Source organism: Oncorhynchus clarkii, chromosome 10 (assembly GCF_045791955.1).
Source record: "Oncorhynchus clarkii lewisi isolate Uvic-CL-2024 chromosome 10, UVic_Ocla_1.0, whole genome shotgun sequence".
In the NCBI taxonomy this organism is placed as follows: Eukaryota; Metazoa; Chordata; class Actinopteri; order Salmoniformes; family Salmonidae; genus Oncorhynchus; species Oncorhynchus clarkii.
In genome coordinates this window covers 20,403,722-20,427,069 of record NC_092156.1, presented here as the reverse complement: position 1 = coordinate 20,427,069, position 23,348 = coordinate 20,403,722, and the positions used below count along the sequence as shown (strand labels likewise).

Sequence of the window (23,348 nt, the reverse complement as noted above, 5' to 3'; positions counted from 1 at the left end):
TTTTTGGATCCAACCACTGTGTCTTTATGAGACGCAGAGTAGGTGAACAGATGATCGGCGCATGTGTAGTTCCCACCGTGAAGCATGGAGGAGGTGGTGTGATGGTGCTTTGCTGGTGACACTGTCTGTGATTTATTTAGAATTCAAGGTACACTTAACCAGCATGGCTATCACAGCATTCCCATATGGTTTGTGCTTGGTGGGACTATCATTTCTTTTCGGTACAAATCATTCCTTAAGTTCTAGACCTCAGCTGAATCTGGTAATGAATGGTGTGGCTGTTGAACAAGTTGAGGAGACTTTAGATTGTAAACTGTCATGGTCAAAACATATAGATTCAATGGTTGTAAAGATGGGGAGGGGTCTGTCCGTAATAAAGAGATGCTCTGCTTTTTTGACACCACACTCCAAAAAGCAAGTTCTGCAGGCTCTAGTTTTGTCTAATCTTGATTATTGTTCAGTCGTGTGGTCCAGTGTGGTAAGGAAAGACCTCGTTAAGTTACAGCTGGCCCAAAATAGAGCGGCACGTTTTGCTCTTAATTATAATCAGAGGGCTGATATTAATACTATACATGCCAATCTATCTTGGCTAAGAGTTGAGGAGAGATTGACTGCATCACTTCTTCTTTTTATAAGAAACCTTAATGTGTTGAAAATCCCAAATTGTTTGCATAGTCAACATACACACAGCTCTGACACTCACACTTATCCCACCAGATATGCCACCAGGGTTCTTTTCACAGTCCCCAAATCCAGAACAAATTCAAGAAAGCATATAGTATTATATAGAGTCCTAGTTGCATGGAACTTCCTTCCATTTAATATTGCTCAAATAAACAGCAAACCTGGTTTCAAAAAACAGAAAGCAACACCTCGCGGCGCAACGCCTCTCCCCTATTTGACCTAGATAGTTTGTGTGTATGCATTGATATGAAGGCTACGTGTGCCTTTTTAAAACATTTATGTAGTTCTGTCTTTGAGCTGTTCTTGTCTGTTGATGATCTGTATTATGTCATTCTTTATTATGTTTCATGTTTTGTGTGGACCCCAAGAAGAGAAGCTGCTGATTTTGCAACAGCTAATGGGGATCCTATTAAAATACCAAATACCAAACAGGACAATGACCCAACACACCTCCAGGCTGTGTAAGGGCTATTTGACCAAGGAGAGTGATGGAGTGCTGCATCAGATGACCTGGCCTCCACAATCACCTGACCTCAAACAACTTTAAATTGTTTGGGATGAGTTGGACAGCAGAGTGAAGGAAAAGCAGCCAACAAGTGCTCAGCATATGTGGGAACTCATTCAAAACTGTTGGAAAAGCATTCCAGGTGAAGCTAGTTGAGAAAATGCCAAGAGTGTGCAAAGCAGTCATTAAAGCACATTTGTTGTTGCTGAACGCTGTCGAACGCCGAAACTGAAACCTGAACTAAAGACCTCGATTTAAAAGCCGACAGTGTTTTTATATAGTTTAATTGTATTTTGAATTCTGCGGTTCTGTTGGGCTAAATTGCTGTGAGCGCTGCTATCTGTCCCGGGATCCTGCCAGATTCCGTACAGGGGGAGAGACGCGAAAGCCCAGCTAGCCTAGCTGGCTCGGCGGCTCAAATGGAGGCCGCTATTGAACGTTTCCAAGGTTGCAGGAGCTGAGTTTACACTGCTTTGTTCCGGGACAATGTGGACCACGTTGACTTTCAATGTAGCAACTGCTTGCTTGCAGAGGACTACAGGAGCAAAGTAACTACTCTTAGCAAGCAAGAAGAAAACCTACATAAGCTAATGGGGAACCCATGCCCACCTACTATTTATTTTTCTTCCACCCCAGTAGCCGGTTGCCGCTCTGGACAGGTGGAAGATGAACTGCCGTGTCGGTTCCCCACAGCCGACTGGCCGGTGTAGGCAGGGTTCCATCACCGAAGGGGTCTCCCCCTTCCCTGGAGAACAGAGCTGATCTCGACCCAACCAACCAGCCATGGAGGTACGTCACTCGCCGTGGAAGTGGCAACGGGGGTCTTCATGGAGATGTTGAGCCGGGAACTGACACAGACCAGAAACAGCTTTACCGCCCTGGAACCAGAGGTTCTGGTGCCTTCGTCTGTGGTGGCTTCCCAATCAAGATCGGATCCGGAGGTACCTGCATCTTCATTCTCGGCTCTGTATCCCTCTCCGGTGACTTCTACCTCTGGTTCAGATCCTCGAAGCTCCCAGCCTCACCAGACTGTGAGGCTGCCTGAGAGACCGGCCCATTCACCATCACCAGCTGTCATCAAAGGCAGCTCTATGGTGAGAAACATCTCGGTCCTGAAGGCAAAAACCCTGTGCTCTCCAGGAGCAAGAGTACAGGACATATCAAGGCTGCTTCCGACTGTTCTATCACAGATGCTAGGAGCTGACACTGTCATAGTCCATTTGGGGTCAAACGACATCAGGAGGGCTAGCTCGGAACATTTGAAAATGGATTTTAAAGAACTGATTTTAGCATTAAAAGACTCCAAAAAACAGACAATAACTTCAGGTCCAGTACCATTGTTGAGCCGCGGGTGTGAAAGATTTAGCAGACTGCTGTCATTACACATATGGCTACAATACTACTGTAGCTCTGCTGGAGTCACTTTTATTGATAACTTTGACACCTTCTGGAAACAGAAGATACTCGAAAAGACAGAAATGCCAACGGTGGCGGTGTTGCGGTCTATATTCAGAACCACATTCCTGTAAAGCTTAGATAAAAATCTAATGTTAAATACTGTTGAAGTAATATGGCTACAGGTTCATCTGCCTCACCTAAAGCCCATTCTTGTGGGAAGCTGTTATAGACCACCAAGTGCTAACAGTCAGTATCTGGATAATATGTGTGAAATGCTTGATAATGTATGTGAAATCAACAGAGAAGTACATTTTCTGGGTGATTTAAACATTGACTGGCTATCATCAAGCTGCCCACTCAGGAAAAAACTTCAAACTGTAACCAGTGCCTGCAACCTGGATCAGGTTGTCAGTCAACCTACCAGGGTAGTTAAAAACAACACAGGAATTAAATCATCAACATGTATTGATCACATCTTTACTAATGCTGCAGATATTTGCTTTAAAGCAGTATCCAAATCCATAAGATGTAGTGATCACAACGTAATAGCCATATCTAGGAAAACCAAAGTTCCAAAGGCTGGGCCTAATATAGTGTATAAGAGGTCAAAAACAGCTTACAGACGGTAGGCAATTAAGGTCTTAGGACACTAAAGAGGCCTTTCTACTGACTCTGAAAAACACCAAAAGAAAGATGCCCAGGGACCCTGCTCATCTGCGTGAACGTGCCTTAGGCATGCTGCAAGGAGGCATGAGGACTGCAGATGTTTCTAGGGCAATAAATTGCAATGTCAGTACTGTGAGACGTCTAAGACAGTGGCAGTAACTTATGTCATGCAATAAAATGCAAATGAATTACTTAAAAATCAAAAAAAATTAAAAAAATGTTTTAGATTCCGTCTCTCACAGTTGAAGTGTACCTATGATAAAAATTACAGACCTCTACATGCTTTGTAAGAGGGAAAACCTGCAAAATCGGCAGTGTATCAAATACTTGTTCTCCCGACTGTATGTGGTAGTGGTGGAGTAGGGGCCTGAGGGTACACAATGTGTTGTGAAATCTGTGAATGTATTGTAATGTTTTAAAATTGTATAAACTGCCTTAATTTTGCTGGACCCCAAGAAGAGTAGCTGCTGCTTTGGCAGCATCTAATGGGGATCCATAATAAATACAAATAGAAATGCAAGGCAAAGGGTGGATACTTGAAGAATCTAAAATCTATTTAGATTTGAATGAGTAGGTGTGTCCAAACCTTTGACTGGTACTTTACATACAAAATATATATTTGCTTGTAAAAACTAAAACTTCTCCTTTCAAAGCAGAAGTCAAATTTCGGGTTGGGCCTAGTGTTCAATTCACCAATAAATTGATCTTAATCTTAATCTCTTAATCTTAATCATCATCAGGGGACAAGTGGGGATATATTTGGGAGTCTCTCTCTCTCTCTCTCTCGCTCTCCTTCCCTTGTCCCTTCATGTCCTTCACCTGTTCTCCTTGCCATTCTGCAGCAGGGAGTGTCTGTCGGTGCTGGAGCGGTCCGTGCAGACATATGTGTTCCGCCGGGTCATGGCACTTCCCGGGATGTTGTTCTGGGAAAGTAAGAGGGCAAATGATCATATCAGACGTTACCATAGATACCAGATGTCACATCATACTACCAAAGAAGAGTATGATGGTGGTTGTCTTGAAACATGTGGGGACTACAACCTGGGACAGGGACATTCTTGCTAAAATTATTATTCTATTTTATCTCATTGAGTTTTATTTTATATATACATTTTGTATTTTTATTACCCTTCTTTACCCATTGACTTTCTCTATTGTTGTTGTACTGTTGAGAGATGAGCCTGCAAGAGAGCATTTCATTGCACTGTGTACTCCATGTACATCATGTGTATATGACGAATAAACAAACTTGAACAATCAGAGTCCCGCAGTATTATTGGTTGTTTAACTGCAAGCATTTGAGTAAATGCATGCAATACAATAACTGCATGCAATACAATATTTCTAAGCGCATCCGATGCGGAGTAGGCTACTACATGGGCCAGCTCTACGGGGTGGCAAAGGCGGAAAAATTATTTGTGCCCATGCAATTTTGTTACCCCATAAACATAACAAATTGGTTGGTTTTGCCAGTGTAGCGCTGCCGGGCTTGCCAGAGGCTATATGCCGGGTCAGTGCTCAAGATCTGAGGAGGGGGGATGTAATAATGTAACATGTAGTAGTTCAAATCCAATGCATTCTGATTGGGCACCTAGCCATGCAATTTCATAAGGTACGCCTTCATTACCTTGTTTAGGAATGTCATTGCATCCCAACCAGGGCGGGGTCAAATTGACCGTTTTTTTCACACACAGAGGGAAAAAAAGTTCACTTTTGCAGACAGCTACAGCTAATACTAGTCTAGCTAGTATTTTCTAGTTTTGTTAAGTTTTGGTAGCGACAAGCTGGATAATTATAGCTGGCTAATGGCTGGGCACTGCCAAGAGCAAAACACTGAGGACCACCATGTCGAGAGCGATCCCTAGCTCACTGAACAGCCTGCTGGCCCGACCACGGAGGTTGAGGAGCCTAGCATCAAATGGAATATTCGCCCATCCCTTACGCTGCCTACTGACCAACAAGATCGAGACGAGCCAGAGCCTAGCACCAACAGCACGAGATTAACATCACAACAAGCACCTGCACCTCCGTTACTCTAGCCACAAGCAACTGACGACCTGTTGGATTTATCCAAAATGTAACCAGTGGAAGCAGAGTTTATTGCGGTTTGCATATTTTTGCAAAGTGAAATCTCAACCAGAGCCAGCAACAACAAATGGACCCCACTCAGTGTTCTTCAAAGATTCTTAATGCCATTGCTTGCTTATGCGGGTTTAATTGCTATTGATATACACTACCGTTCAAACGTTTGGGGTCACTTAGAAATGTCCTTGTTTTTGAAAGAAAAGCACATTTTCTGTCCATTAAAATAACATCAAATTGATCAGAAATACAGTGTAGACATTGTTAATGTTGTAAATGACTATTGTAGCTGGAAACGGCAGATTGTTTATTGAATATCTACATAGGCGTACAGCGGCCCATTAACAGCAACCATCACTCCTGTGTTCCAATGGCACGTTGTGTTAGCTAATCCAAGTTTAACATTTTAAAAGGCTAGTTGATCATTAGAAAACCCTTTTGCAATTATGTTAGCACAGCTGAAAACTGTTGTCCTGATTAAAGAAGCAATAAAACTGGCCTTCTGTAGACGAGTTGTGTTCCAAAATGGTACCCTATTTCCTGTGTAGTAGTGCACTACTTAGGGAATAGGAAGTCATTTAAAACGCATATCTTTCCCAGGGCGCGTCCGAAATGGTATTGTAATCTGTATAGTAATGCACTACTTATGGAATAAGGTGCCATTTCAAATGCAGCGCTATAACCCCCCCACCAACCAACCCACCCATCCTACCTCACTGTTTCTCACCGTGGTGGCAGTCATCTCCTTTCGGCGGTCGGGGATCTCTGACTTGTTGGGGTTATTGGCACTGCTGACCATGGGACTGGAGGGTGGCAGCGAGCGACTGCCCATCACGCTGCAGCTGGCCTTACGCGGGGGCATGCGCCCTTCCCGCAGCTCCCGATCACCTGTGCTGGTGGGGCTTCTCTTGGGGTGCATGACCGGCATGGAGGGCCCGCCTGAGGGGGGAACACACATGTTAACACTGGCAGACAGATAGATACACACACTCACAGACACTTAGTCAGTGGACAGGAGAGGAGCTGAGGATATGGGTAGGATGACCACATGTCCCGGATTGTGCAGGGCAGTCCCACATTTTGTCCCGTAACCAAACAATCATGTCCCGCATTTTAGAAATTCAAACACCACATTTTTTTTGTCCCATATGTAAGTCAGACATTTTTTTTCTCCAAATCAAATTAAATTTGAAATGCGGGACATGATTGTTTGTTATACCTTATATGCATGATTGTTTGTTATACCTTATATGCTCTGAATATAAGGTATAACAGTAAAATGCTTGCTTACTTTCTTACTTACAAGCCCCTAACCAACAATGCAATTTTAAGAAAAATAAGTATTAAGTCAAAAATAGATAAGCCAAAAATAAAAAATAATTAAAGAGTAGCAGTAAAATAACAGTAGCGAGGCTATATACAGGGGGTACCAGTAAAGAGTCAATGTGCGGGGGCACAGGTTAGTCGAGGTAATTGAGGTAATATAGTTGAAGTCGGAAGTTTACATACACCTTAGCCAAATACATTTAAACTCAGTTTTTCACAATTCCTGACATTTAATCCTAGTAAAAATTCCCTGTATTAGGTCAATTAGGATCACCACTTTATTTTAAGAATGTGAAATGTCAGAATAATAGTAGAGAGAATGATTTATTTCAGCTTTTATTTCTTTCATCACATTCGCAGTGGGTCAGAAGTTTACATACACTCAATTAGTATTTGGTAGCGTTGCTTTTAAATTGTTTTACTTGGGTCAAACGTTTTGGGTAGCCTTCCACAAGCTTCCCACAATAAGTTGGGTGAATTTTGGCCCATTCCTCCGGACAGAGCTGGTGTAACTGAGTCATGTCTGTAGGCCTCCTTGCTCGCACACGCTTTTTCAGTTCTGCCCACACATTTTCTATAGGATTGAGGTCAGGGCTTTGTGATGGCCACTCCAATACCTTGACTTTGTTGTCCTTAAGCCATTTTGCCACAACTTTGGAAGTATGCTTGGGTCCATTTGGAAGATCCATTTGCGACCAAGCTTTAACTTCCTGAGTGATGTCTTATGTTGCTTCAATATATCCAAATAGTTTCACCTCCTCATGATGCCATCTATTTTGTGAAGTGCACCAGTCCCTCCTGCAGCAAAGCACCACCACAACATGATGCTGCCACCCCCGTGATTCACGGTTGGGATGGTGTTCTTCGGCTTGCAAGCCTCGCCTTTTTCCTCCAAACATAACGATGGACATTATGGCCAAACAGTTTTATTTTTGTTTCATCAGACCAGAGTACATTTCTCCAAAAAGTACGATCTTTGTCCCCATGTGCAGTTGTAAACCGTAGTCTGGCTTTTTTATGGCAGTTTTGGAGCAGTGGCTTCTTCCTTGCTGAGCAGCCTTTCAGTTCATGTCGATATAGGACTCGTTTTACTGTGGATATAGATATTTTTGTACCTGTTTCCTCCAGCATCTTCACAAGGTCCTTTGCTGTTGTTCTGGGATTGATTTGCACTTTTCGCACACAAAATCTGTTCATCTCTAGAAGACAGAACTCCTTCCTGAGCGGTATGACGGCTGCGTGGGCCCATGGTGTTTATACTTGTGTGCTATTGTTTGTACAGATGAACGTGGTACCGTCAGGCATTTGGAAATGGCTCCCAAGGATGAACCAGACTTGTGGAGGTCTACAATTTTTTTTTGAGGTCTTGGCTGAGTTCTTTTGATTTTCCCATGATGTCAAGCAAAGAGGCACTGAGTTTGAAGGTAAGCCTTGAAATACATCCACAGGTACACCTCCAATTGACTCAAATGATGTCAATTAGCCTATCAGAAGCTTGACCTTGATTTCTGTAATTTTCCAAGCTGTTTAAAGGCACTGTCAACTTAGTGTATGTACAGTGCCTTGCGAAAGTATTCGGCCCCCTTGAACTTTCGACCTTTTGCCACATTTCAGGCTTCAAACATAAAGATATAAAACTGTATTTTTTTGTGAAGAATCAACAACAAGTGGGACACAATCATGAAGTGGAACGACATTTATCGGATATTTCAAACTTTTTTAACAAATCAAAAGCTGAAAAATTGGGCGTGCAAAATTATTCAGCCCCCTTAAGTTAATACTTTGTAGCGCCACCTTTTGCTGCGATTACAGCTGTAAGTCGCTTGGGGTATGTCTCTATCAGTTTTGCACATTGAGAGACTGAATTTTTTTCCCATTCCTCCTTGCAAAACAGCTCGAGCTCAGTGAGGTTGGATGGAGAGCATTTGTGAACAGCAGTTTTCAGTTCTTTCCACAGATTCTCGATTGGATTCAGGTCTGGACTTTGACTTGGCCATTCTAACACCTGGATATGTTTATTTTTGAACCATTCCATTGTAGATTTTGCTTTATGTTTTGGATCATTGTCTTGTTGGAAGACAAATCTCCGTCCCAGTCTAAGGTCTTTTGCAGACTCCATCAGGTTTTCTTCCAGAATGGTCCTGTATTTGGCTCCATCCATCTTCCCATCAATTTTAACCATCTTCCCTGTCCCTGCTGAAGAAAAGCAGGCCCAAACCATGATGCTGCCACCACCATGTTTGACAGTGGGGATGGTGTGTTCAGCTGTGTTGCTTTTACGCCAAACATAACGTTTTGCATTGTTGCCAAAAAGTTCAATTTTGGTTTCATCTGACCAGAGCACCTTCTTCCACATGTTTGGTGTGTCTCCCAGGTGGCTTGTGGCAAACTTTAAACAACACTTTTTATGGATATCTTTAAGAAATGGCTTTCTTCTTGCCACTCTTCCATAAAGGCCAGATTTGTGCAATATACGACTGATTGTTGTCCTATGGACAGAGTCTCCCACCTCAGCTGTAGATCTCTGCAGTTCATCCAGAGTGATCATGGGCCTCTTGGCTGCATCTCTGATCAGTCTTCTCCTTGTATGAGCTGAAAGTTTAGAGGGACGGCCAGGTCTTGGTAGATTTGCAGTGGTCTGATACTCCTTCCATTTCAATATTATCGCTTGCACAGTGCTCCTTGGGATGTTTAAAGCTTGGGAAATCTTTTTGTATCCAAATCCGGCTTTAAACTTCTTCACAACAGTATCTCGGACCTGCCTGGTGTGTTCCTTGTTCTTCATGATGCTCTCTGCGCTTTTGACGGACCTCTGAGACTATCACAGTGCAGGTGCATTTATACAGAGACTTGATTACACACAGGTGGATTGTATTTATCATCATTAGTCATTTAGGTCAACATTGGATCATTCAGAGATCCTCACTGAACTTCTGGAGAGATTTTGCTGCACTGAAAGTAAAGGGGCTGAATAATTTTGCACGCCCAATGTTTCAGTTTTTGATTTGTTAAAAAAGTTTGAAATATCCAATAAATGTTGTTCCACTTCATGATTGTGTCCCACTTGTTGTTGATTCTTCACAAAAAAATAGAGTTTTATATCTTTATGTTTGAAGCCTAAAATGTGGCAAAAGGTCGCAAAGTTCAAGGGGGCCGGATACTTTCGCAAGGCACTGTAAACCTCTGACCCACTGGAATTGTGATACAGTGAATTATAAGTGAAATAATCTGTCTGTAAACAATTGTTGGAAAAATGACTTGTGTCATGCACGAAGTAGATGTCCTAATCAACTTGCAAAAACTATAGTTTGTTAACAAGAAATTTGTGGAGTGGTTGTAAAATGAGTTTTAATGACTCCAACCTAAGTGTATGTAAATTTCTGACTTCAACTGTATGTACATGTAGATACTATGACTACGCATAGATAATAAACAGAGAGTTGCAGCAGCGTAACAGAGGGGGTGGGGGGACAATGCAAATAGTCTGGGTAGCCTTTTGATTAGGGTGGCAGGTAGCCGAGTGTTGGCCTACTAACAGAAAGGTTGCAAGATCAAATCCCCGAGCTGACAAGTCATTCTGCCCCTGAACAAGGCAGTTATTGAAAATAAGAATTTGTTCTTAACTGACTTGCCTAGTTAAATAAAAAAATATCAGTTCAGGAGTCTTATGGCTTGGGGGTAGAAGTTAAGAATTATTTTGGATCTAGACTTGGTGCTCCGATACCGCTTCCCGTGCGGTAGCAGAGAGAACAGTCTATGACTAGGGTGGCTGGAGTCTTTGACAATTTTTAGGGCCTTCCTCTGACACTGCCTGGTATAGAGGTCCTGGATGGCAGGAAGCTTGGCCCCAGTGATGTAATGGGCCGTACGCACTACCCTCTGTAGGGCCTTGCGGTCGGAGGTCGATTAGTTGCCATACCAGATAGTGATGCAACCAGTTAGGATGCTCTCGATGGTGCAGCTGTAGAACTTTTTGAGGATCTAAGGATCCATGCCAAATCTTTTGAGATTTGCCCTCTTCACGACTGTCTTGGTGTGCTTGGACCATATAGGGGCTAACATGGTCCAGTTTGATGAAGTGAATAGCCGTATTAGACTGAAGGATAAGGTCATTTCGTCAAACGTGTGAGAGTCTCCACGCCATCGGCTCCTTACCAGGCACCATGACCTACGTCCCCAATATCTCTGTCTCTTCTTCATGTGAATGACGGGGATGTGGGCCTTGTCGGGTGTCTGAAGTAAATCCTACGCGTCCGACTCGTTAAAGAAAAAATACTTGTCCAGTTTGAGGTGAGTCATCGCTGTCCTGATATCCAGAAGCTCTTTTCGGTCATAAGAGACGGTGGCAGAAACATTATGTACAAAATAAGTTACAAATAACGCAAAAAAAACACACACAATAGCACAATTGGTTAGGACGCCGTAAATCGGCAGCCATCTCCACCGACGCCATTATTTAATATTCTTATGATACATATATTTTAAGCTCAATGTGACTGCAATTCCAACCTGTCTCTTGTAGTCACGAACTCATGTTGAGCTTAAAATATATGTATCATAAGAATGTGGTACTGGTGATGTTAAACACTTCTCCAATCGTTGTTGAGATCTAATATTCTGCGCAGCGCAAAACAAGATTTCAACCAATCACATTTCTCAAATTCTTTCAACAAAATTCCAGCTAATCTTGGAGAGGACAATTAGGCCTAACTACTTACAAAAGTGTGATTCTGTCTAAGTAAATAGCCGTATTAGACTGAAAGATAAGGTAATTTCATCAAACGTGTGAGGCACTCCATACTCATTAGCTGTTCATTCAACATATTTACTAATTCACTCAACCACATTTTAAAAGTCTCTCTTCGTAACTGATTAACATTCCCCGAGACTAACCAGAAATGTTTCCTTGGCCACATATTCCCAGATTTTCATAAAAAAAAGCAACATGTGGTTTCTCATTTCTGCATCACCAAATTTTGAGTGCTGCAAAAGAATAGGGTACAGTAGGTGCGCTTCAATTAACTCAATTAACAGCAGGAGCAGGAGTGTAGTGCAGCCGCAGCGCACCTGAGCGACCACTCTGCCACTTCTCACAATGGGGATAGTTTAGGAAAGTTAGATCAAAGCTCAATATGATGTCTTGGAAGATCACATAATGATGAATTGATATTCTACATAACAGAACCAAATATAAATGAATACTATAACGTTGCTCTTACACCAAAAACACCACCTCATTCTTATGAGATTTTATGATTGGATAGCAGAATAGTAAATAAAAAAATTTAATGCGGCCAAAACTCAACAGCGTGTGCCACTAGACAAAATGTGCTTTGATTGAAACTAAATACAGGAAGTCTACATAGTTTAACACCATCTGCTCTAATATGCTCACGGTAATTCAAGAAGAACTAAATGCATATTCCCATTAAACTGATTGAGATCAAATAATTGGCATGCATATGCCGTTTGGACATATGACCGTATAACGTGAAGAATTATCATTCACGATTGACAGTGATGATGGCCTATTTTGAAATGAGGTATGCCTAACTTGGTGTTAGAGGGTATAAAAAATATAACATTTTCTTGTTACAATATGTGGTCAGATGTCGCAATTGGAGAATGCATTTTATATAATGATATTCAATAGACTATCTGTTGGTAGAAACTTTGAGAAATTATGATGTTATTTACATTTGTATTGCGCTCCGGCACCTAAACAATGTCCACTACACCATTAGCGGAATTGGGATTTCTGTGTTTGTGGGGGGGGGATATGAGATGGTGAGGGAAGGTACAGTATAATTAATCTACAGTAGAAAGTAAACAAGAGGGTACAGTAGAAGGTGCAGCAGAATGCACAGTTGAACACTCACAGAAGTCACTGTGCCGCCGCTGCCTGTGATAGGTGGAAGCGCTACGCTGGGTCTTGCTGTGTGAGGAGGATGAAGAGGAGGAAGAGGAGCCTGCAGTGGCCAAGGAGTGCTTGTTGGTCCCGTTAGTGATGGGGCTGGGCCGGACCCGTGCCAGGGACAGGGTACTGGCCGAACGAGACTCGCCACCATCCTGTTACCAAGACAACCACAGCACGGGTGTTAACTAGATGCATGGACTAAATGTGGAGCCACCAAGAGCACTGTGGCTTTCCGTGTACCGATATGTTGTTTTACATTCACATAATACGCCTATATAAATTTCAAAATACCTATTTTGTTTGTCTACATAATTCTTAATCAAATAAGCATTTTAGTATGTTCTTACAAAAATACATATTCTTACCTAAATCCAGTATACATACTGATTACTAGGGCTGCAGTGTTTTTCTGTGTAATAGCACATTGATATCTTGTGCTGCCCTCTGGTGGCCAGGCCCAGACTGCTCACCTCATTCTTGAGGCCCAGCAATAGGTAGGTAGCAGTGACCTCGTTGTACTTCTGGTTGAGCAGAGCGTCCTTGATCTCCTCGGGAGTAAAGCCCATCCCCACCATCACCTCTGAAGACCACAAATAAGGGGAGATGGGGAAAAAGAAGGTGGCCATTTTGGAAATCATCAGATATTAACTGAAAGGATACTGTATCTGAAATGTGTTTCATAAGAATGTCAAAAGGCATGAAGTGACCTGGCTAAATAAGCCACCAGAGCCAAAGTGGAAGAGTAACACATTGCCTTTAGTGCCGAAATGGTGGATAGCAAGGCATTGCTAAGCTGGCTCACCTATGCGAGCGGCATCACTGTAGTCCTCAACAGGCTCTATATGGGGCTTCAAGGAATCCTCATCATACCCTGCGTTTATCCACTTGTCCTTCATGACTTGCTGTGGAGATCACAACAAGATTCCATGTTAGAGAGTAGCTAAAGTTGGAAACCTGTGTGTGTGTGTGTGTGTGTGTGTGTGTGTGTGTGTGTGTGTGTGTGTGTGTGTGTGTGTGTGTGTGTGTGTGTGCGTGCGTGCGTGCGTGCGTGCGTGCGTGCGTGTGTGCGTGTGTGTGTGTGTGAGTTTTGGGGATGTAGGTGAAATTCATGTTGTGGTGGTTTGTAAGGCCGGTGGCGATACCAGTATCGTAATACTCGTTAGTATCGTGGCAAGGAAACAAAACACAAAGTGGATTGAACCACCCAAATGTTGGAAAAAACCATTATGTTGTCATCCAGAGACATATGTATTTATTTTCCAAGCTACAGCACACAATATTTAACATACAGGAGGTTTTTAAAGGACCAAAGTGTATTGGTCTGCTTTGTGTAAAAAATGTTGCGATACTGGTATGGTCCTGGCCTAGTGGTTTGGAGCTTTATTACATGTTGGGGTATTAGTGTGTGACATGTTATACCCTTTTTACACTACTGAGCCAAACCGAACCGAGCCAAGCTGTACTGGGCTGGCATAGTTACACATCCACTATAATTGTTAAAACTATGCAAAGGACAATGTGAAAAGACAATATCCAAGCCAGCACAATATGGTTTGGGTTGGTCCTATAGTGTGAATCAGGCATGTGTGATTGGTTCTCCTCACATCTAAGGTGCAGCGCTTGGTGGGATTGAGCACCAGGAACCGGCGTAGGATCCCCTCGCAGTCTGTGGACATGTAGAAGGGCACACGATACTTCCCTCTCAGGACGCGCTCACGCAGCTCCTGTGGGCAGTGACAAACACACACACACATACACACACGTTTTTAAACACTCACCGAACACACACACCAAACGCGGATTGTCAACCACAGACAAAAACACATCGTCAAGCACACACCAAACTTGATGTCAAGCACAAGAAAACAGAAATAGTCAAACACACATCAAACAACAGGCCAACCCCGACACCAACACAGACATACAGTACAGAAGAAATAAGACACCAATTGTACACTCAATACACTCTGCACTCACTACAACACTATATCCTATACCCCCCCCCCCGCCTCACTGCCTCACCTCCCCCCCACACACACCTTGAGGTTCTGCCCATCGAAGGGCAGCGACCCTGACACCAGCGTGTATAGTATGACTCCCAGGCTCCAGACGTCCACCTCGGGCCCGTCGTACTTCTTCCCCTGGAACAGTTCCGGGGCAGCGTAGGGCGGGGAGCCACAGAACGTGTCCAGCTTGTTGCCCAGCGTGAACTCATTACTGAAGCCGAAGTCGGCGATCTTGATGTTGGCGTTGGCGTCCAGCAGGAGGTTCTCGGCCTGGAGAAGGGATGGAGGAAAGAGAGGGCGGAGAGAGAGTAGAGGGAAAGAAGGATGGAGGGGTAGAGGGATACATGGAGCAGATGGACGGAGGGATAGAGGGGGAGGGATGGAGGGATGGAGGTGGGGAGATGGAGAAGGAGAGCAGTCATCCAGGATTTATATAGATAGAGTAGTCCGGAAAGACTGGGAGAAGAAGTGACTCACACTGCGTCTGTCTGTGCTTATGTTTAGGGACATAATATACCATAATAATCAGAAGACATATCTATTTCCTTTACCCATTCCACATCTATAAATACATGTACTGTACATCCATAAATGTTCACATCTATAAAATAGGAGGATGACTGACTGCAAGGTCACAATTTTTATGTTTAGGATTATAATGACGATTACAATCACAAATAATTTACACAGAACAAAAATATGAACGCAACATGCAAAGTGTTGGTCCCATGTTTCATGAACTGAAATAAAATATCCCAGAAATGTTCCATACACACGAAAAGCTTATTTCTCTCAAATTTTGTGCACAAATTTGTTTTCATCCCTTTTAGTGAGCATTTCTTATTTGCCAAGATAATCCATCCACCTGACAGGTCTGGCATATAAAAAAGCTTATTAAACAGCATGATCATTACACAAGAGCGCCTTGTGCTGTGGAGAATAAAAGGCCACTCTAAAATGTGAAGTTTTGTCACACAACACAATGCCACAGGTGTCTCAGGTTTTGAGGGAATGTGCAATTGGCATGCTGACTGCAAGAATGTCCACCAGAGTTGTTGCCAGATAATTCATGTTAATTTCCCTACCATAAAAGTTGTTTTAAAGAATTTGGCAGTACGTCCAATTGTGTGTGTAACCACGCCAGCCCAGGACTTCTGAGACCAGCCACCCGGACAGCTGATGAAACTGTGAGTTTGCACAACCGAAGAATCTCTGAACAAACTGTCAGAAACCGTCTCAGGAAAGCTAATCTGTGTGCAAGTCGTCCTCACCAGGGTCTTGACCTGACTGTAGTTCAGCGTTGTAACCAGCAAATGTTCACCTTCCATGGCTGGAGAAATGTACTCTTCAGTGATGAATTCCGGTTTCAAGTGTACAGGGCAGATGGCAGCCGTCATGTGGGGGAGCGGTTTGCTGATGTCAACGTTGTGAACCGAGTGCCCCATGGTGGTGGTGGGTTTATGGTATGGGCAGGCATAAGCTACGGACAACACAATTGCATTTTCTCGATGGCAATTTGAATGCACAGATACTGTGACGAAATCATGAGGCCCATTGTCGTGCCATTCATCCGCCACCATGTTTCAGCATGATAATGCAAGGCCCCATGTCGCAAGGATTTGTACACAATTCCTGGAAGCTGAAAATGTTGCGGTTATTCCATGGCCTGCATACTCACCAAATATGTCACATACTGAGCATGTTTGGGATGCTCTGGATTGACGTTTACGACAGCATGTTCCAGTTCCCACCAGTATCCAGCAAATTCACACAGCCATTGACGAGGAGTGTTACACGATTCCACAGGCCACAATCAACAGCCTGATCAACACTATGTGCTGCATGAGGCAAATGGTGTTCACACCAGATAGTGACTGGATTTCTGATTCACGCCCATACTTTTTAAAAAAGTATCTGTTTCCAACAGATGCATATCTGTATTCCCAGTCATGTGAAATCCATAGATTAGGGCCTAATGAATTTATTTAAATTGATTGATTTCCTTTTATGAACTGTAACTTTGTAAAATCTGAAATAGTTGCATGTTGCGTTTATATTTTTGCTAAGTGTATATTCAATTAGCATTCTCACCTTCAAGTCTCGGTGGACAATGTTCTTCATGTGGCAGTAGTGGACAGCAGACACAATCTAGAGGGCAGAGAGACAGGTAATCAGACAGACAGACAAACAGACACACAAACATACATACATACAGACAGGCAGATTGATATACACACACAGACAGACAGCTTTAGCAAGCAGCAAGCCAGCCAGCAAGCCAGACAAACAGACTGACTAAAAAGACAGCTAGACATCCAGAGAAACAGACAGACAGACAAGTGTGCGAGGCACCGTGGTCGTCATACCTGTCGAAATTTGGCTCTGGCTTCAATCTCCTTCATTCTACCATGAGATACGAGGTAGTCAAATACTTCACCTTAAAACAAAGAGAGTAGTCAACATGATGAGGGAAATACTGTATGTGACAAAATATGTTTCAATGCATCATACTGTACACTCAATCTTCCTTAAACCCTTTCCTGGTTACATAATGTACTCATATTGTGCTCGTTGAATCTGCAGTATTTTCAACCATCATTAACAGTTAAACTAATATCTTTCCAGTAGCTAATATCAAAGGCCTAACACTAATGTTATAGTGACAGAGACTGTGGGGCTGTGGCCTGCTTCCTCCCAGATTTGATCCTAATGACATTTCAGCTGGTAGAAATATTCTCCCTGGCCACTAAACCCTGTCATTAGCTATAAGCCTATTACCGAAATCCCCCCCTACATTTACAATATAATTTCGTAGAACACCAAAGGTAAAATACGCAACATTAGGTTATGTTTACTTACACATACAGTAGTAGTACGTACTGTACAACCATTGTGTTCGGTAATGGTTTTGAGTCATCTCCATTGGTTTATTTATACCTTTCTCCCCTGTCAATCAAACACAAGCTAATCCGCCATTACGGAGACATAGTAGCTAGGTCTATTGAAACAGACAGGAAGGCAGATGCACCCACCTCCACTGGCATACTCCATGATTAGGTAAAGGGTCTTATCAGTCTCAATCACCTCGAACAGCTGCACTGTAATAGGCACAAACAAAATCAGATAAAAAATAATAAATAAATAAAATCTCCTTTTGTAAAAAAAAAACGAAAAAAAGACATATCTGATAAATCCATCAGGGCATGAAAGCGGTCTAGTCTCATGCCATGTGTTTTTTATTTATTTTGATCACATTTCAGCTTTAGAAAATCCCGTTCCCCTTGCCAACCCAACCCTGGGCCCTCCTTCCCCACGTCTAGCTAGCAACTGTATGTTCTAGTAGTATAGTCTATTCAACACATACAGTGAGAGGCCTAGACAAAATCCTGCTGTCTGGGTGGATGAGACAGGAGTGGACCAGCCATTTAGACTACACACACTACTATTAGTATGCTATGCTATCTTATGCTATACTATGCTATGCTATACTAACTATACACAAACAACATGGACTAGAACATTGACTGCGGACTAAAAGTACATTTAAGCCATGGCCACAACATAAGTATACAGCACTGTAATAGCCTACATATAGTCATAGTGTGATCATGTGAAAGACAGACAAACAGCATAAACACCAGCACAAATGCATAGGATGGTGGTACAGTTCAGTACATACTAGCACAAAAGCTTGATAGAAATATAGAATAGATACAACACAGCATGTATCAACATAAACAAAACACACACACACACACACACACACACACACACACACACACACACACACACACACACACACACACACACACACACACACACACACACACACACACACACACACACACACACACACACTCTTAATGCAGGCCCTTACCTATGTTTGGGTGATTTAAACCTTTCATTATCCGAACCTCTCGAAAAAGCTGCGAAAGGCATTAGGATTTTTGTTAGAAGTGAATAGAATAAAAATAATCTATATAGAACATATCCATATGGGGTTTTCAACTGAGAGAAAATGTTACAGCAATGTGTACCATGTGTTTTTTCAAAATGTTATGCATTTTCAATTCAAACTGCTGTAAGGCTTACACTTACAGTATTAGAGGAAATCAGTTCAAATGCATTGTCACAAAGAAGGATTTTTTATTTGAACCATCTATCTGACTCATCTGGTTCACAATATATATAAGCTCCTAGCTTTGTGACACAACATCGAGAGTCTGTGTATTGGTTGGAGTCTCTGAGTTGTGCATCTGGCGAAGGAAAAATAACCATACCACAAAAAAAAACAAAAGCATATGTATAATCTGTAGCAACTCTACGTTAAGTGAAATGTGTTCCTTGATATCAAAATAAACATTTTAATCCAACTTTTGTCCAAACCGCACCATATTCCTGCTGTCTAAACAGTGGTAGATTGTGGTAGGAAGTCTCGCATGAAGTGCGTGGTTTAACGTCAGCCACGTGTCTAATTTTGCAGGAATATGGTGGGGTTCAAGTCAGACTCAAAAAAAAGATAGTATGATAAGCTTTAATATCCTCTTTCTTCATTCCTCCCCCTCTTTCTATATGTCTCTCTCTTCCTCCGTTTCCTCCTTCATTCAATCCCTTATTTTCTCAGTCTAAAGACTCCGGCACTGCCCAACGTCACTGTTGCCATAGCGACCCGGGTATTAAGACTAGGCCCTTCCTCGCTTCTTCAGCTGTGCCAGAGGGAATTATGGGATACGATGATGCCGCCCCCTGATGTCTTGCCGTCGTCGTCCAGAAATTCCATAATTCCACAGACCAAACATGCCCCAGCACATTTGCTATCACAAACGTCTATCTGACCTACTGTCATTGATATACCATTAATACAGTATATAGGGTACAGATGCATTCGATTGTCCGTCGTATAATCATCTTGTGAGGCTTATTAGTGACAAGTACTTAAAATTGACACAGTTCTGACCACCTCTAGATAGCATTAACACTTCCCAACACGTCACTCTCTCACCAAACTCTCTCCTCTGTCTCTTTACCTCCCCCAACTCTCTCTTCCCCTCTACCCCTTCCTTCTTTATGCGTAACAGACCAGATTATGCTAATATGGGCTCTTTCATGTCTTCTGTATTGAGGATTTTCTCTAGCCACGGGTATGTAAAGCAGCATGTTATCAACGCCAATTGTCGTTGCTTGCCAATCCTGGACCACTCTCATCAATCTAGGCCAAATCTGATAGACAGTAGGTGTTGTCTCTGACAATGGCCCAATCGCATTGTTTGGTCTCAAGCAGCCATCCAATCAGTCTCCTCTCTTGCACTGCTGCCCAATAGAAGATAAGCGAGAGAATTCAGGTGGACCTATCAAGGAAGGGCATAGGCATAAGATCACAGATCTTGGTAAGACATGTCCTCCAGGCAAGAACAGTGCTATCTCAAAGGAAATACAAAGTAGCCATGCATTAGAACCCACACAGTGGCCATCTGAAAGATGATGAATTTGAATCATCCTATATATCTTCAAAGAAATAACAGGTACAATAGATCAAAAATAAATGTTATACGATCATTAAGACTCTCACACCAAGTTCATTCTATAAATTACATACATAACATAATACAGTTCTCATCTATGGACAGTGAAGATACAATTAGAATTTGGGCTTTATACTCTAGCATTTTGGATTTGAAATCAAATTTAGAGGAGACAGAATGTCACTTTTTATTTGAGGGTATTTTTCTGTATCTCCCTCCCTCTCTCTCTCCCTCTCTACCGCACCAGCTGTCTCAACATCTGAATGCTCAGCTATGAAAAGCCAACTGACATTTCCTCCTGAGGTGCTGACCTGTTGCACCCTCTACCACGACTGTGATTATTTTTTGACCCTGCTCGTCATCTATGAATGTTTGAACATCTTGAAGAATGATCTGGCCTTAATGGCCATGTACTCTTATAATATCCACCGGGAACAACCAGAAGAGGACAGGCCACCCCTCAGAGAGTGGTTCTTCTCTAGGTTTCTTCCTAGGTTCCTGCCTTCTAGGGAGTTTTTCCTAGCCACCATGCTTCTACATTCTGTTAAAATTGCGCCGACAGATAGGGCCACCGTGCTTCTAGCTCTTAGGAAACTTTGCAGTGTTTTTTAATGTGTTATTTCTTACATTGTTAGCCCAGATTTTTTTGTGTGTTATAACATACAGCCGGGAAGAACTTTTGGGTATATTGACTGGCGGTAACCAGCATTACCAGCATTACGACCAGAAATACGACTTTCCCGAATCAGATCCTTTGTTCGTACCCCACAGGGCAATTAAACTGATTCCAGAGGCTGATCCAAAACACTGCCGGCGGAGGAGAGGTACTCGGAGTGGACTTCTAGTCCGACTCAGGAGGCGCGCACATCACCCACCGCTTCCGAGTATATTACTCGCTAATGTTCAGTCTCTGGATAATAAAGTTGACGAGCTCAGGGCGAGTCCCTGAGCTTGTCTGAGTCCGTACAGCCAGTTAGGTTCTCAGTTCATTGCGCAGACAGGATTAATATCTCTCTGGGAAGAAGGTCAGGGGTGTATGTTTCATGATTAACTCCTCATGGTGTGATTGTGATAACATACAGCAGCCTTTCTTAAAGTATGGGTGGGTCACGGACCTGTTAATGGTGGGTCGCGACGTGTGAGAGTAAATTTATAATTATTTCATTAATTACTGGAATTGATTTGGCCAAGTGCATCTGCGCTCTCTGTTCAGTGCGCTCTCTGCTTAGCAGCGGTCTCTGCTTAGTGGGAGAAGGAGATGCTGTGTGTTTCACGGTTTACCGGATCTTTTTTCTGCAGTTTTCTTGAAAATCAGGGCAGAATGCTTCAGGGCAGAATGCTTCAGGAAACAGTGCTTCAACGGTGGAAAAGTAAGTCAGCTAGCAAGGCATTGTTGTCACTCACACAGTTCTTGTTTGCTCATCTACAGCAGAAAGTGGTCTCCTGCCTGACTGAGAAAGCAGTAGATGTTCTCATCCAGTTTGGCACCACATACCTATGCAAGTCAGGGTTCTTAACTCTGACATACTTAAAAAAACAAGTACAGAAATGGTTTAAAAAACAGAGCCCAAATAGACATGCCTGTTGAAAACGTCAACCAGCCACACACCTCTCATTAGGACAGTGTATGTGTGTGTTTTCTGGTCTATATCTGTGTGATGTGATCGATCAGTTTATTTCAGTTCAGAATAAAAATCATGTATTGTATTTTAACAGCACCAGTTCCAACCTAGACAGATATGTAAGAGTTTTTAATGGGGGAAAATAAACCTGAATAGATATTTATATGGATATTTAATTTCCATGTTATTTGTTTTGTCTATATTGCATTTGTTTTAGGCATAAGGGCAATTAAATATTTATTCTATAAATATTTATGTATAGTTGCATATTTTCCTAAGCTTGGGTCCCAAGAAAATACAGAAAATCTCATTTGGGTCCCAGGCTGAAAAAGATTAAGAACCCCCTGACATACAGGAACTCGAGCTCTTTTGTTCACCCGACCTAGAATACCTCACAATCTAATGCCGACCGTATTACATCCCAAGAGAATTCACTTTGGTTATAGTCACAGTCATGTATATTCCCCCTCAAGCCAAAAAACACTACCGAAGTTCTATCAACACATTGACTGTAGTACTCGCGTTGCTAAAACACTCAACCCTTGCTACTCCAACTTGCGGGATGCCTACAAGGCCCTCCTCGCCCTCCCTTCGGCAAATCTGATCACGACTACATTTTGCTCCTCCCTTCCTATAGGCATAAACTTAAACAGGAAGTACCCATGCTAAGAACTATCCAATGTTGGTCTGAGCAATCGGAATCCACACTTCAAGTTTGTTTTGATCACGCGGACCTGGATATGTTCCGGGTAGCCTCAGAGAATAACATCAACGAATACACTGATACGGTGACTGAGTTTATCAGGAAGTGTATAGGAGATGTTGTATCAACTGTGACTATTAAAACCTACCCTAAACAGAAACTGTGGATAGATGGCAACATTCGTATTTAAGATTGGCAAGGTGACTGGGAATATGGCCGAATACAAACAGTGGAGTTATTCCCTCCGTAAGGCAATCAAACAGGAAAAACGTCAGTATAGACACAAAGTGGAGTCACAATTCAATGGCTCAGCCACAAGATGTATGTGGCAGGGTCTACAAACAATCATGGATTACAAAGGGAAAACCAGTCACGTCTTGCTTCCGGACAAGCTAAACACCTTCTTCGCCCGTTTTGAGGATAACACAGTACCACCGACACGGCCCGCTACCAAGGACTGTGGGCTCTCCTTCTCCGTGGTCGACGTGAGTAAGACATTTAAGTGAGTTAACCCTCGCAAGGCTGTTGGCCCAGACGGCATCCCTAGCCGCATCCTCAGAGCATGCGCAGACCAGCTGGCTAGAGTGTTTACGGACATATTCAATCTCTCCTTATCCCAGTCTGCTATCCCCACATGCTTCAACATGTCCATTATTATTCATTTATTTATTTATTCATCATTACACCATTATTCCTGTACCCAAGAAAGCAAAGGTAACTGAAATAAATTACTATCACCCCATCATCATGAAGTACTTTGAGAGGCTAGTTAAGGATTACATCACCTCTACCTTTTCTGACAACCTCGACCCACTTCTATTTGCTTACCGCCCCAATAGATCCACAGATGATGCAATCGCCATCACACTGCACACTGCCCTATCCCATCTGGACAAGAGTAATACCTATGTAGGAAT

The 23,348-nt window shown here is 42.7% G+C and overlaps 1 protein-coding gene across 6 annotated transcripts in view; it reads right to left on the bottom strand.

The window, feature by feature from the left end:
* Window positions 1-23,348, bottom strand: part of LOC139418108 (MAP/microtubule affinity-regulating kinase 4a) — a 52,715-nt gene that overhangs the window by 10,544 nt on the left and 18,823 nt on the right. For 5 of the 6 annotated variants that reach the window (XM_071167303.1, XM_071167304.1, XM_071167302.1 and 2 more), the window contains exons 4-14: window positions 18,462-18,510; window positions 17,617-17,682; window positions 16,951-17,021; window positions 16,676-16,732; window positions 14,618-14,854; window positions 14,183-14,302; window positions 13,381-13,480; window positions 13,049-13,158; window positions 12,541-12,730; window positions 6,048-6,274; window positions 4,073-4,176 (exon numbers count right to left, since the gene is read on the bottom strand). In XM_071167303.1, coding sequence (XP_071023404.1) covers window positions 4,073-4,176; window positions 6,048-6,274; window positions 12,541-12,730; window positions 13,049-13,158; window positions 13,381-13,480; window positions 14,183-14,302; window positions 14,618-14,854; window positions 16,676-16,732; window positions 16,951-17,021; window positions 17,617-17,682; window positions 18,462-18,510 — 1,331 coding nt within the window. Of the gene's footprint in view, window positions 1-4,072; window positions 4,177-6,047; window positions 6,275-12,540; window positions 12,731-13,048; window positions 13,159-13,380; window positions 13,481-14,182; window positions 14,303-14,617; window positions 14,855-16,675; window positions 16,733-16,950; window positions 17,113-17,616; window positions 17,683-18,461; window positions 18,511-23,348 lie in introns of those variants that run through there. The other variant, XM_071167307.1, reaches the window with a different exon arrangement.